This window comes from Protopterus annectens, chromosome 4.part1 (assembly GCF_019279795.1).
Source record: "Protopterus annectens isolate FY-2018-M chromosome 4.part1, PAN1.0, whole genome shotgun sequence".
NCBI lineage: Eukaryota > Metazoa > Chordata > Ceratodontiformes > Protopteridae > Protopterus > Protopterus annectens.
The window spans coordinates 990,648,596-990,661,271 of record NC_056734.1 but is presented as its reverse complement, the minus strand read 5'-3'; the positions used below and the strand labels follow the sequence as shown (position 1 = coordinate 990,661,271).

Here is a 12,676-nt window from a genome sequence, read left to right as displayed (position 1 = left end):
TTAACTGTTAGTAAAAGTATGAAATAGAAAGCAATAATTTTTGTGACAAGTTACAAAATTTGGGGTACCGACAGAGTTTGGTTCTTAATACTAAGTCTGTGGTCACACAGAAAAGCGCAACTATATCTAAAACACTAAGTTTATTGTTGCAATATTCCTTCTCTCCATCCCTCCTTCCCCCATTGGGGCTGCCTTTCCTCCGGCAAAGGAGGTTTCTTTTACTTTTTTTTTTCTCTTTACATAATTGTGCAATCTTTTTTTTTTCTTTTTCATTTGTTGCTTCTGTTCTTCTAAGGCAGTTCTTTTCTGAGGGGTGTGATGCTTTCACGTCACAAAGGTACCTTGCTTGTGGGATGCTAGACATGTCTGATGCAAGCCATGTGGAAGGGCTCTGGCTTTGTTAGTTTGACCATATGTGCGGCTACCCATCAGGGTCTCCCTATAATAAGGAATACTGCAACAGTGTGAAGTAGGACATCTACAGCTCTGCTTAGTTTTTATACTACTACCCTTTATGTACTGTAGGTCTGTGAGTCAGACACTTAACAGCATTACCACTAACCCAGAAGAAACTGTCTTTATTACAGCACTTTTAACAGCCCCCATTTGTGGTCAGTTGTAAGAAGGCTTGGATAGTTCTATAGTGGTTACTTTTTTCTTTCCTCTGTGTACCATAGTATTTCTTCAGACCTAATATTTCTAATATATGTGGCACTTTTTCTTGTTTTTGTCCAATATTACAGTCTAATGTGTGTATTGCTAAATAAATTACCGTTTATGTTACATTCACTTATTTTCTTTCACTAAGCCGTTTGGCTAAAATGAACAAAAGTAAGAAAAATAAAATACTTTAAATGCATTACCACTTGAAGTTAAGTTGCACACAACATTAAAAAGTGAAATGTATAAGTATGTGGGTTACAGAAATTCTAACACAGGGCAATGACATAAGTTCTTTGAGGCTAGTAGGTTGGAAGCCCTGCAGCAGAACTTGTTGCTTTAAAATAATTGCAGACTGCATTATGAAGATTTATATATGAGAAACTGGGGGATACATTTGGTGGTGTTAAACCATGAAGATGGTAGACACTATGCCCAGACTCCTAAGCTTTTGAGGCACAGGATGCAAAAAAAGTTCCATTAAGAGGAACACTGAATTTTGTCTTCTGTAGCTACTGGGAAATTCTTTTGTTATGATCAAAATAAACAGCTTATTCATCTGTGGACATAATTTTACAGAGCGCCTGCATGTTGTCATGTTATGGTCTTTGGCACTGGGATTGACTGTTAATGATAACCAAGTGGCTTTCATTCGTATCTTGCTGTAAATTCACACAGCACAGGTAAAGTGGATTTTTGTTAACATAATGCTTGTAACTAGTTAAGTGTACTTTTATGCTAGTTATTCCTGCATCTGTTCGGAGAAGAGCAGTTTGCTTTTGCTGCAGTCTGTGTGTGTGTATGTATGTATGTATCTGTATATATATATATATATATATATATATATATATATATATATATATATATATATGTATATATGTATATATATGTATATATATATATATATGTGTGTATATATATATATATATATATATATATATATATATATATATATATATATATATATATATATATATATATATATATATATAGAGCATGCCAACTTTCAGCATTGAAAATTTTTCAAATTTTTCAAATTTTTTTTGTGGGGCTGTGGGTGGTAAGTGAAATGGAAGACATTTCTAGGCTTTCTAAATGAGACGTTTGACAGGTTTGTATTCATAGTTTGTGGTGAACTGTTTTCAAGACATCTTTCAAAAGCAGGAGTAAATGATTTCTTTTGTTTCTTTTTCTTTTCCAGTGAGGTCCTTTATGAAGATGAGACATTCAGGAGTCGAGCGTTTGCTGCTCTTGTAGCCTCAAAGGTTTTTTACCATTTGGGTGCTTTTGAAGAGTCTCTGAACTATGCCTTGGGTGCAGGTGACCTCTTCAATGTGGTTGACAGTTCTGAATATGTGGAAACCATAATAGGTATGTTTGTAATATTGCAAATCCAGGATTTCTGAAAATAAATTCAATTTTTCTTCTGAGCTGCAGTAAGGTTGCACAAAGTATGATGCGTGTTTGTTTTTTTTTTTTTTTTTTTGGTAATGGATAATGTCCTTCCATGTCACTGTTGCAGTATTCTTTACTAAAGGGGTTCCCTGTTTTGTGTAGCCTAGCATCCGGCCAGTGTACCAAAGCCTTAGGATTTTATAGATGTCATGCATCATACTTATGCTCCCTGCTCAAGGTGTAGGATATTAAAGGTGATGTTCAGACCTCTGAATTTCTTTGCTGTCAGTCCAAACACCATCATCGATCATCCGTCGAAATGCTGCTCCTGTGCTGGTACTGGGCCGTGTTTCAGATGTGCCCTACTGGGGTTTTTAATCTTTTCTTTTTTTTAATTTTGTGAGTTTACCTGTCATCCAGAAAGGGAAAATGTCATTGTAGGAGGCAGATTCCTCAAGTATCATCACGAACAGTGTCTCTTTTGTTTGGGTGCCTCTTGTGACCGTACTAAGTGTTCTGCCTGCCAGGTGTTTGTCCCCAAGACCTTGCGTAGTCACCTCTCCTATTTGTCCATTTATAAGTGTCTTAAATTTTTAGCACAAGGTGCTGTGGCGAAATCTTCCCATCTTGAAGGTCAGATGCCTGCCAGGAAGTAGGCCAAAAGAGTCTGGTCTAATTTGGCTGCTGTCCCGCCTCCCCCTGGACATCTGTCTCGAGGCTGGTGAAGTCCCAGAGGATCATCTGGTTGTTGCATCTGATTCCTCTGCAGAAATCATATCAGATGCTGGCATGGATCAGACCTCTTGCACATCCTTAGGCTCTGTAGGCATGTATTCCAGATGTTGAGGGGAGTCTCTGCCGATTATTTCAGAAGGACCAAGAGGGATTCAGCCGATTCCTGTTCTGGAGGAGATTCTTAACATTAGTTGAATGTAAGCAAATGTCTAAACTGTGTTTTAAGGCAGACATCCTTTAAAAAAAGAAAAAAAAAGTTTCCAGTGCTCCTAAAGATTCCAAGTTTAATGGCAGGATTTTACCCAGGGGTTGTTTAATGTACTGTAGGTCTTGTAGCCTCCCCCAAGGAGTTTCTGTATCTACTCCCTCTTTGTCCTGTGCCCTACTCAAGAGGCCCAGAGTGCAGGGCTCTTCTGACGAGGAACTGGATTTTGGAGAAGGATCTTTAGCATATTCATTTCAGATCCCTTCTGCCTTGGATTATGACTTTGAGGAGGAAGACTCTGTTGGCCCAGGCTCTCTTTGAAGAACTCTCCTTTGGGGATAATATTTCTCATATGATGGATTTTTTTAAATGGGACTGTTCTCAAGTTTCTGACATCCAGAAGAGGTGGCATTAGCTTCCCCAGATGGATTCTCCTAATCTTTCTGCTCGCTCTCTCTCCATCCTTGTCTGCCTTTTTAGATATCTTTTCAGCAGCTTCTGTGGCCCTCGATTTCCAGCTTCCAGCCCCTAAGAAACCAGACAGATTTTGCAAAGTGCCTGATTAGTGTAACTTTGCATGTTAAGTTGTCTATCTCGCCTTGGTTCTTGCTGGTTGGGATCAGAGCTGATCCTCTGCTCTGACTTAGCAGTCTTCCATAGCTCGAGAGCTGTTTACTGGCTCGAGGCTACCCCTTATCCTATAATCCCTTTCGATAGCTTCCCAGATTTCGTTTGCCTCTTCAGCTGCGAGGTGTCGTTTTTCTGGCTCAGGTTTGTATAGATTTTTTTGTGTAACTTTTTCACTAGAATTTAACTTTTCTAGTTGTTTTATTAGCGATAGTTTTGCCTCTGATAGATAATTGTTTAGCTTATAGTATCCCTTGTTTTTTTGTATAACTCATTTAACTTGGAGAGATCTCCCCCACCCCTCCCCCTACCTATTCTTGTCAGGTTAAGTTAGAGGCTTTCCTTCTGCCTTGTTCTTATAGACTAGCCGTTTAAGTTAGAGGCTTTTAGATTCTTTAAAAAAAAATAAAAAAAAAAAAAACTTTAGCTATAGTCTTTCTAGTAGGTGCTTATTGTTACTGTTGTAGTTGTTTTTTCCTTCTGCTGTTAAGAATGTCAAAGGAATCCAAAGTTTCTGGGTTCAAGAAGTGTGACTCATGCTGTCAGAAAATGTCTGACAGATGGGCGAACTTCTTGCGTCTATTGTCTAGGCACTGTGAACCTGCAAGACTCTTGTTCTGTTTGCCATGCCTTTAGTCCAAGAGTCCTGCAGGAGCGTAAGAATAAGCTTATTCTTACAGGTCTTTTAAAACCCCAGGATTTACCGGCCAAGAGCTCACAGCCTGTGAAATCCACTAAGTTGTCGGCTCCAAGTTCGGAGCAGTTTTAGGTTCAGGATTTATCTTCCTTGTTCCGGCTGGCACCAACAAGACAATCTCCCCGTTTGGTCCATCAGAGGCTTCGGAGCCATCGTGGACCCACAAGAGGCTGAGGTCCTCTTCACTAGAGTCGGTACATTCGGCTCGTCTGTCTCCTTTATTACAGAGCGAGCGTAGTCACCAATCCTCTCACTCCTCTCGATCCTCTTAAGACTGTCTCATCATGATTTGGAGAGAGTGGTCAGTAGGTTGCTAAAGTCGCAGACACTAGCCAAATTCTTGTCCAGCCCTCCTCAACAGGTATCTGCTCCGTACACTTCCCTCAATGTTCCTCCTCAGACTCCAATGAGTTCGGAGCCGGAGTTCGTTGGTGTTAGAGTAGTGGAACCATCGGCTCAGATAACTATCTCCTTCAGTTCCGACGTCTGCTCCGATTCCTTCTGTGGTACCCTCCGTCGAGGGATTTGGGCACCGGGACTCCCTTGTTAGCTCCGAGGGGGCGAGTGGCATCGACCCTTGTCTGACCCCGTTCTCCTCCTCGGAGCTACGGCCCTGGTGAGCTTGGCTCCTACATTGGCCTCGGAGCAGTGAAACATTCCTATTTCTTCGGAACTGGAGCTTTCTCTGCATCGTGGCAGGGTCGCTTTTGATGTCATGCGGAGTGTGCTGTCCCCTGAGTCAGCTCCACTATCAGCCCCACCAGCTCTGTCCCCTGTAGTGCCTGTGCCAACCTCTGTCCCACCTTCAAACCCTAAGCGTAGAGAACCGCTGCTCCAGGAAACCCCATTGGGTGTTTCCTCCTCTTCTGAGGCCTCTAGTGATCACTCAGAAGAGCCCCCTTGGAAGAAAAAGTGTAAGAGGAAGCACATTGACTCCTCCGAGTCACTTTTGATTCCTACTTAGATGATTCGGAAGGGTCCCTGAGATCCCCCTCTGAAGAGGTTTCCTTCTCGGACATCCTAGAAATGCTTAAGCAGAGGGGGAACTGGAATCCCCTAGCCCCTACTGAGTATGAGTCTGTATTTCTGGATGCCTTCAGTTCCTGACCTTCCACCTCCTGGGTGTGTCTGCCTTTCGATCCACTTATGACAGTGGTGGCTATAAAGGCTCGGTCAGCTCCGGATACAGTGGAACCAGCTTCGAGGAGACCTAGTAAATTCATTACAGCACCCCAGGATAAGCAGTTCCATTCGAAAGGTGTCCCTGTTGATGCTATGGTGGTGGTAGCAGCAGCCACCAAAAAAGTTAGCGGAGACCTTTTCGTCTGTCCATCCTCCTAACAAGGAGTCTAGAACGATGGACAGCTATGGGAAGCAAATGTTTGCTGCAGCGACCTTCTCTGAGGTCACTGCACTACCTATGTCATTTTACCTGACTTCAAAGGGATCTCCTTAAAGAGCTCAGAGATACCCCCCAAGATCTAACAGCTGAAGGAGCACAAGCCAATGTAGCTTCCCAGCTAGAGACACTTAATTCTGTTAACTCCTCCATGAGGCTCATGTCCTATGCAGCTGATGTGGCGAGTAGAGCCGCAGGTACCGTGGTGGCCCTTGGGAGGCATGCGTGGATGCGGCTGTGTAGCTTTGCGGAACCCTTTCGAGTGTCCTTCAACACTTCCTTTGGTTCCTTTCTTTTTGGACCACAGGTGAAAGACACTGACTAGGTGTGAGCAAGAAGGCAAGAGACTCTGCCGTGGGAGTTCATTTTTCCACTCCCTCCAGACCTTCCCCCAAGGGTCAGTAGAGTGGAAAGATGTGGTTCTGTAAATCTCAGGGAGCCTTGCCCTGACACACGTAGTGATTTTTCCTCCAGAGGCAGAGGGGGAAACAATAATAGACGCCGCCCTCATGGCAGAGGGGGTCCACAGAACCAGGGCAACAGAGAATCCTTCTCTCATAAGCCCTTCCAGCATACCTGAAGTTTTGCCCGGCTACTCAACTCTGGAGGCAGTCGGTGGAAGACTTTCGCTATACCCAAAAGCCTGGCAAAGTTTAACACAAGACAGATGGGTACATTCCATTATATCCGGAGGTTACAAAATTCCCTTCCATCAACCCCCTTTACAGTCAAGGAAGACCCTTCCAGATGTTCCGCCCAATCTGAAGGAGCAAGCAGTAATAGAAGTTTCAAAACTGCTAGAAAAAAGAGCCATCCCGGAAGTCCCGGCAGACAAGCACAGATCCGGAACTTACTCATGGTTCTTTTTAGTAGCAATAAAGACAGGGGACTCGATACCGATTCTAGATCTCAGCAGACTAAACAGTTTTGGATGGTCATGCTACAGTCCATTTTACCCTTTCTGGATCAGGACAATTGGATGTGTCCAATAGATCTTCAGGATGCATACTAACATCAAGATGGACAGGAGCTCCAGGAGATATCTTTGCTTCCGGCTGGGGGCCAGTCATTATCAGTTCAGAGCTCTGCCCTTTGGTTTCGCCACAGCCTCCAGGGTGTCCTCCAAATGTATGGCAGTGGTCACGGCTCACCTGAGGCTTCAAGGATTCCAGGTGTTTCCCTATCTGGACGACTGGCTCCTTACTGCTACCACCAGGCATCAAGTCGTACAAGCACGGGACCACACAATCACAATCTGTTCCCAGCTCGGCATTACAGTAAATTTCGAAAAATCTGCCTTGTTGCCCTGTCAATCTATCACTTACATAGGAGCAGACTTAGACACAAGGGATATGTTTGCAAGGCTACCACTAGAAAGGGTTTCCACAGTCCATCAGCAGGTACAGGTTCTGATGCAGAGCAAAAGGATCCAAGTCATGTATGTCCTTCAAAGTCTGGGTTCCATGGCAGCAGCCATTCTCCTAATCCCACTGGCGCGCTTTCATATGAGAATTCTTCAGTGGCTTCTGTTTACGCAGTGGTCTTTCCAAGAGCTACCCATGACTTACATGATCATAATCACAGATGCATGTAAAAGGCATCTTTCTTTGTGGATAGTCTCCTCACTAGTAACTTGGGGCAAACCTTTCATACAATCCCGTCCAGTAGCCACATTGACGACAGACTCCTCCCTGATAGGGTGGGGAGGCATTATATGGGCAGGACGGTCCAAGGCACACATGGCACCCTCACGAGTACAATCTGCACCTAAATGTCCTGGAAATGAAAGCCATGCTCCTGGCGTTGCAAGCCCTTCAAGACTCTCTTTCTTCTGGGACCATTGCTATTCAAACGGACAACATGTCAATAGTGTGGTACATCAACAAGCAGGGCGGAACCAGGTCCCTACCCCCTGTGTCGAGAAGCACTCAGACTTTGGCAGTGGGCTATCTCCTCCCAACATTTTCTGATTGCGATGCATATCCCTGGGAGATCCAACGTCATAGCGGACAGGCTCAGCGGAGGTATTCTCATGCCTCACGAGTGGTCTCTGAATCAGGAAGTTGCGAATCTTATTTTTGCAAATGGGGACAGCCTTGCTGCGATCTCTTTGCCACCCCCTTCAACACCAAATGCAGCAACTACTTCTCCCATTTCCGGGTCACATACCCAGAGACTCTCTAGTCCACAATTGGCCCCAGGGACTTCTTTATGCCTTTCCTCCTTTTCCCCTAATGCCCATACTTGTACAGAAAGCAATATCACTGGGTTGCAAAATGATACTCCTTGCTCCCTACTGGCCTCGACAGATATGGTTCCTGTTCCTGCACCGTTATCTTCTCTATCAACCCTGGACTTTGGACCCAATTCCAGACCTCCTGGTTCATCAGTCAGGCGGGTTGCATCAGTCCCTCAAAACTGTCCAGCGCACAGCTTGGTTGCTCATCTTCCAACCTTAGCCAAGCTTCCCAGCATTTTCTCAGCAGTCCATGACATTATCGTCTCCTCTCACAAGTCTACGAGGAAAACTTATGCTAGCAAATGCAGACGTTTTTCTTGGGCAAAGGCTAGGGATGTGGCTCCCTTTTCAGCCCCAATCCACGAAATCCCGGAATTCCTAGCTCAACTGTTTCACTCCGGGTCCGCTTCCTCTACGATCAGGGTACAAATGGCGGCCATTTCTAACTTTCATGTTGGTTTTTCAAACTCTTAACATTATGTCTTAAGCTCTGTAAAGCTTTTTTGAGAGGGACAGCTGCTCTTAGACTTCCAGTGAGAGATCCCACTCCTCATTGGGACCTTAATTTAGTCCTAACCTCCCTTAATTATGCCCCCTTTTGAACCTGCAGCTTCCTGCTCTATCAAGTTTCTATCTTGGAAGACACTCTTTCTGGTAGCTATTACTTCAGCCAGACGCATCTCCGAACTTCAGGCACTATGTGTTCGTCCTTCGTACTTGGTTTTTCATAAGGACAGAGTTGCTCTGAGGACTAATCCTTCGTTTCTCCCTAAAGTCTTCTCAGAAAATAATTTAAACCAATGTACAGATCTTCCTGTGTTTTTCCCTAATCATACCAACAAGGCAGAGTACAAACTACACCAATTGGACTTTCACAGGCAATTATGTTTTTACCTGCACAGAACTAAAGTAGTAAGGGAGTCGGACCAACTATTTCTCTCTCATGCCTTAGGCAAACAAGGTCTCCCAGTTTCCAAGGTAGCATTGTCCAGATGGTTGTCGCACACTATTTCTTTATCAGTTGAGAAACAAAGTTACTTACTAAACCGAAGGGTCATTCTACGAGGGCCTTGGCCATCTCTGTAGCCTTCCAGTCTAGGTTGCCCATGGATTCCATCTGTGCAGCTGCCACGTGGGCAAACCCTTATACTTTTATTTCTCATTACAAGTTGGATATGGTCTCCAGGAGCAGAGCTGACTTTGGTCCACTGTCCTGAAGAGTCTGTTCCACTGAGCCACCCAGGATTTTAGGTGCTGGGGACGCTGTCCCAACCTGCAAGAACGAAGGCGAGATAGACAACTGAACATAAAGAAGTTATGTACCTACCATAACGTTCCATGTTAGTTGTCTTCATCTCGCCTTCCTTCTTGCATCTCACCCTCCATCCCCCTGTCCTAGTGGATCGAGAGGAGTTTTTCTGTTTCACTGGCTGTGTTCTCTTGTCTCCTCTATTGACTTAGAAAATTTGACGGTATAGTCAAGTTTTTTTGACTGGTTATTATGTTGTCATGTCTGGAGTTAGGTATTTCAAACGAGATCTGGGTAGCTATCGCTAGGCATTATGGGATAAGTGGTAGCCTCGAGCCAGTAAACCGCTCTCGAGCTATTGAAGATGGCTGAGTCCCAACCAGCAAGAAGGAAGCCGAGATGAAGACAACTAACATGGAACGTTATGGAAGGCACATAACTTCTTTTTACAAATAATGTTCTGCTTATCCTTCTGTAGAGTCTGGCTGTACTGACAAACCCCCTAAACTTTTGCCGTCTACCGAACTACTTCCTTTAGACAAGGATGCTAGAGCTATGGAACGGCTATGGAAGAAGGTTTATACTGTTTCCATCCTTAGCCTTTTTGTGTTGTTTAATTACCAAACCCATATGACCAGATATTTTTCAGCCCTCCGTTCTTGGGCTTCCCAGGCTATCTCGGACCTTCCTGATTCTGAAGTGAAGGCCATGCCCGTCTCTTTACTGTCCTATTTCTCAAGTAGCCCTTCATTTTATTAAATATAGTTAAGATGCAGCTGATGCCTCCTGTAGAGCTGCTACTTTTGGTTCTGTTTTGAGATGTTCCTCTTAGCTTGGTCTCCACCATTTGGTTAAAGATATTATGGCTAAACTGTTGGATGCTCCTCTTTGTAATAAGAGCTGGTTTGGTTCTGCAGCTACTGAGTTTAAGTCCCTGCAAGATATTATTTACTTTTGTTTACCGGGAAATTCCAACTGGACACCGGTCCTTTTTCAGTGGAAGCCGCAGGTGAAAAACTCCCCAGAATAACACATGAGCAGCGGAGTACATGAAGAACAATTGAATATACATACAGTAACAAATAATACATACTGCAGTAAACATTGGATATACATACAATATGAAACATAGTAATTAACAGATAAAATAAAGGTAGGATGTATATACAGATAGTACTAAGCTCTAACGGCTACTATTCAAAACTGGTATACCTAAATCTTGTATACAGATATTGCACTAAACTCAAACAGATATAAAGCAAATGCTCTACACGAAGGTTGAACAATCTAGAAGGGCTAATGGGATGGAAGGGGGAGATGGAGGAGAAAGAGGGGAGACTTGGTATACGTGGTAGTGATAGAAAGCTAGGTATAAGTCGGTTGGATGTCTATTTGCAGTTGAGATGAAGCAGGGTATTTAAGCATGTTGTAACAGGGCTGAGAGATTGAGTGAGGGGAAAGGGGAGCATAAAGGGTGAGCCAGAGCCTGCAGAGGAAGGAATGCAATGATCAGATGGTGTGAGGCAGGGTGGCTAGGGGAGAGGAAGGGGATGTAAAAAATTAGGTAATAAGGATAAGGCCTTGCAGGAATTGAAGTATATTTGTTTCTCCAATTTCAGGGGAATTATCCATCTAAATCTGCTTTTGTTCGTGGACTTTCTCCTCCCAAATGTAAGAAGGGTTTTAGGCAGGTTCCTCCTGCAAAGTCTTTGTCACTTCTCAGAAACCTTTTTTTCAAGATGACCCAGGTTCTGTCTGACTGTTTGCTTCTCCCTTTCCTAAGCCAGGTTCCCTTATCTCTTCATCTTTGTGTCTCTCCCCAGTTGGTTCAGGATCACTCAAGATTCTTGGATTCTGTCCACGATCCTTCAGGGTTGTTTCCTGGTACAGAAATCCCTTCCTTTTCCAAGATCCCTCATCCTCCTTTGGAACAGTTTGTTTCTTCCTAGATCTACTTTAAGGGCTTTCAGGCACAAGACAGCATTCAAGGTATGCCCCCTTCACAGGAGGGGGAAGGATTGTATTCCAGAATGTTTCTGGTTCCCAGGAAAGAAGGCATCTGGGTTCAGCTCAACATCTTTCTGAAGATCCCTTCTTTTCAGATGTTATCCCTTCATACCCTGTTTTCCTCCTCTTTCCCTGGCTTTCTTGGTCTCCCTAGATAGCAAGGATATTTGTTTTCACTTCTTTATTCATCCCCTTTTCAGGAAATGTTTGCATTTCTTTGTTTCTTTCTTGCATTTTCAGTTCTCTGCTTTGTCTTTTGGCCTTTACTGCCACAAGGGTTTTCATGAAATGCCTAGCTCCTGTGATTGCTTTTTGCAGAATGAGAGGAATTCAGATCTTCCTTCATCTGGATGACCTACTCATTCATGCTTCCTCCCTGAGACGTTGCATCAACACCTCCACTATACAGTTTGTTTCTTAAAAAGCCTGGTAGTTAAAATAAACTTCCAGGATTTAGTCCTGCTTCCTTCTCAGGACCATGTACTTCGTTGTTGGCTCCAGACCATCCCTATGATGGCTTCCCTGCTTTCTTCCAATGCTCTTTCTCTCTTCCACCTTTTTTCAATCCCTTCTTCCTCTGGTTTCTATTACAGCCAGGGAATTTCTAAGGGCACTAAGTTTCATGGCTTCCACAATTCTTATGCTACTTCTTGCCAAGCTTCATATGAAAAACCTGCAGTGGTTCCTAAAGTCAGTTTGGCTCCAACACTGTCATCCTTTAGATTTCTAGTCCCTCCTCTTCCTTGCATTAAGCTCGAGCTTCAGTGGTGTTTATCAGCTGTTTGTCAACAGCCTGAGATTTCCATTTCAGCCCCCAGTTCCCTCTCAGGAACTTTTTTCGGATGCCTCAGACGTGGGTTGAGGAGCCCCTTTCAGTCCACTTAATGTCCCGGGTTTCTGGCCCCCTCATCAGATGTCAGACCACATCAATGTTGAGATTAGAGCTCACTTGTTTGTCCTTCAGGGGTCTCTATTGCAAGCTCGAAGCCCTAATAATCGAATACAAACACACCGACATATTCCACGAATACACTGCCCTAAACCGCAAAATTCAAAAGTTTTAACTGTCATACTTATCCCACCCCACCTCCCACTACATACTACCTACCCAAACAAACTAAAGAAACACATACGTACACCAACCAAAACACTACTTCTAACCCTAAACTAACCCCTACTTCTAACCCTACACTACATCTTGCATATACCACCATCTATTCACTTACCGTAACCCGCATCCTAACCCTAAGGTCTGTAACTATCGCACATTTACCTTAACAAGCTATACCCGAACAAAATAAATAATCCACACTCATACACGTAACAAAACCCTACATCTAACCCTACACTAAATCTCAGATACATTACCGTCTATGCACTTAACTTAACCCGCACCCTAACCCTAAGGTCCGTAACTATTGCACACTTACCTTACGGAGCTGTACCACGGAATGGCCAAGCAT

General features: G+C 43.8%; 1 protein-coding gene across 1 annotated transcript in view; it reads left to right on the top strand.

Moving 5' to 3' along the window:
- Positions 1–12,676, top strand: part of PSMD1 (proteasome 26S subunit, non-ATPase 1) — a 2,664,479-nt gene that overhangs the window by 250,095 nt on the left and 2,401,708 nt on the right. Inside the window, exon 4 of the mRNA XM_044070690.1 lies at positions 1,862–2,031. Within this exon, the coding sequence (XP_043926625.1) occupies positions 1,862–2,031 (170 nt within the window). The remainder of the gene's footprint in view (positions 1–1,861; positions 2,032–12,676) is intronic.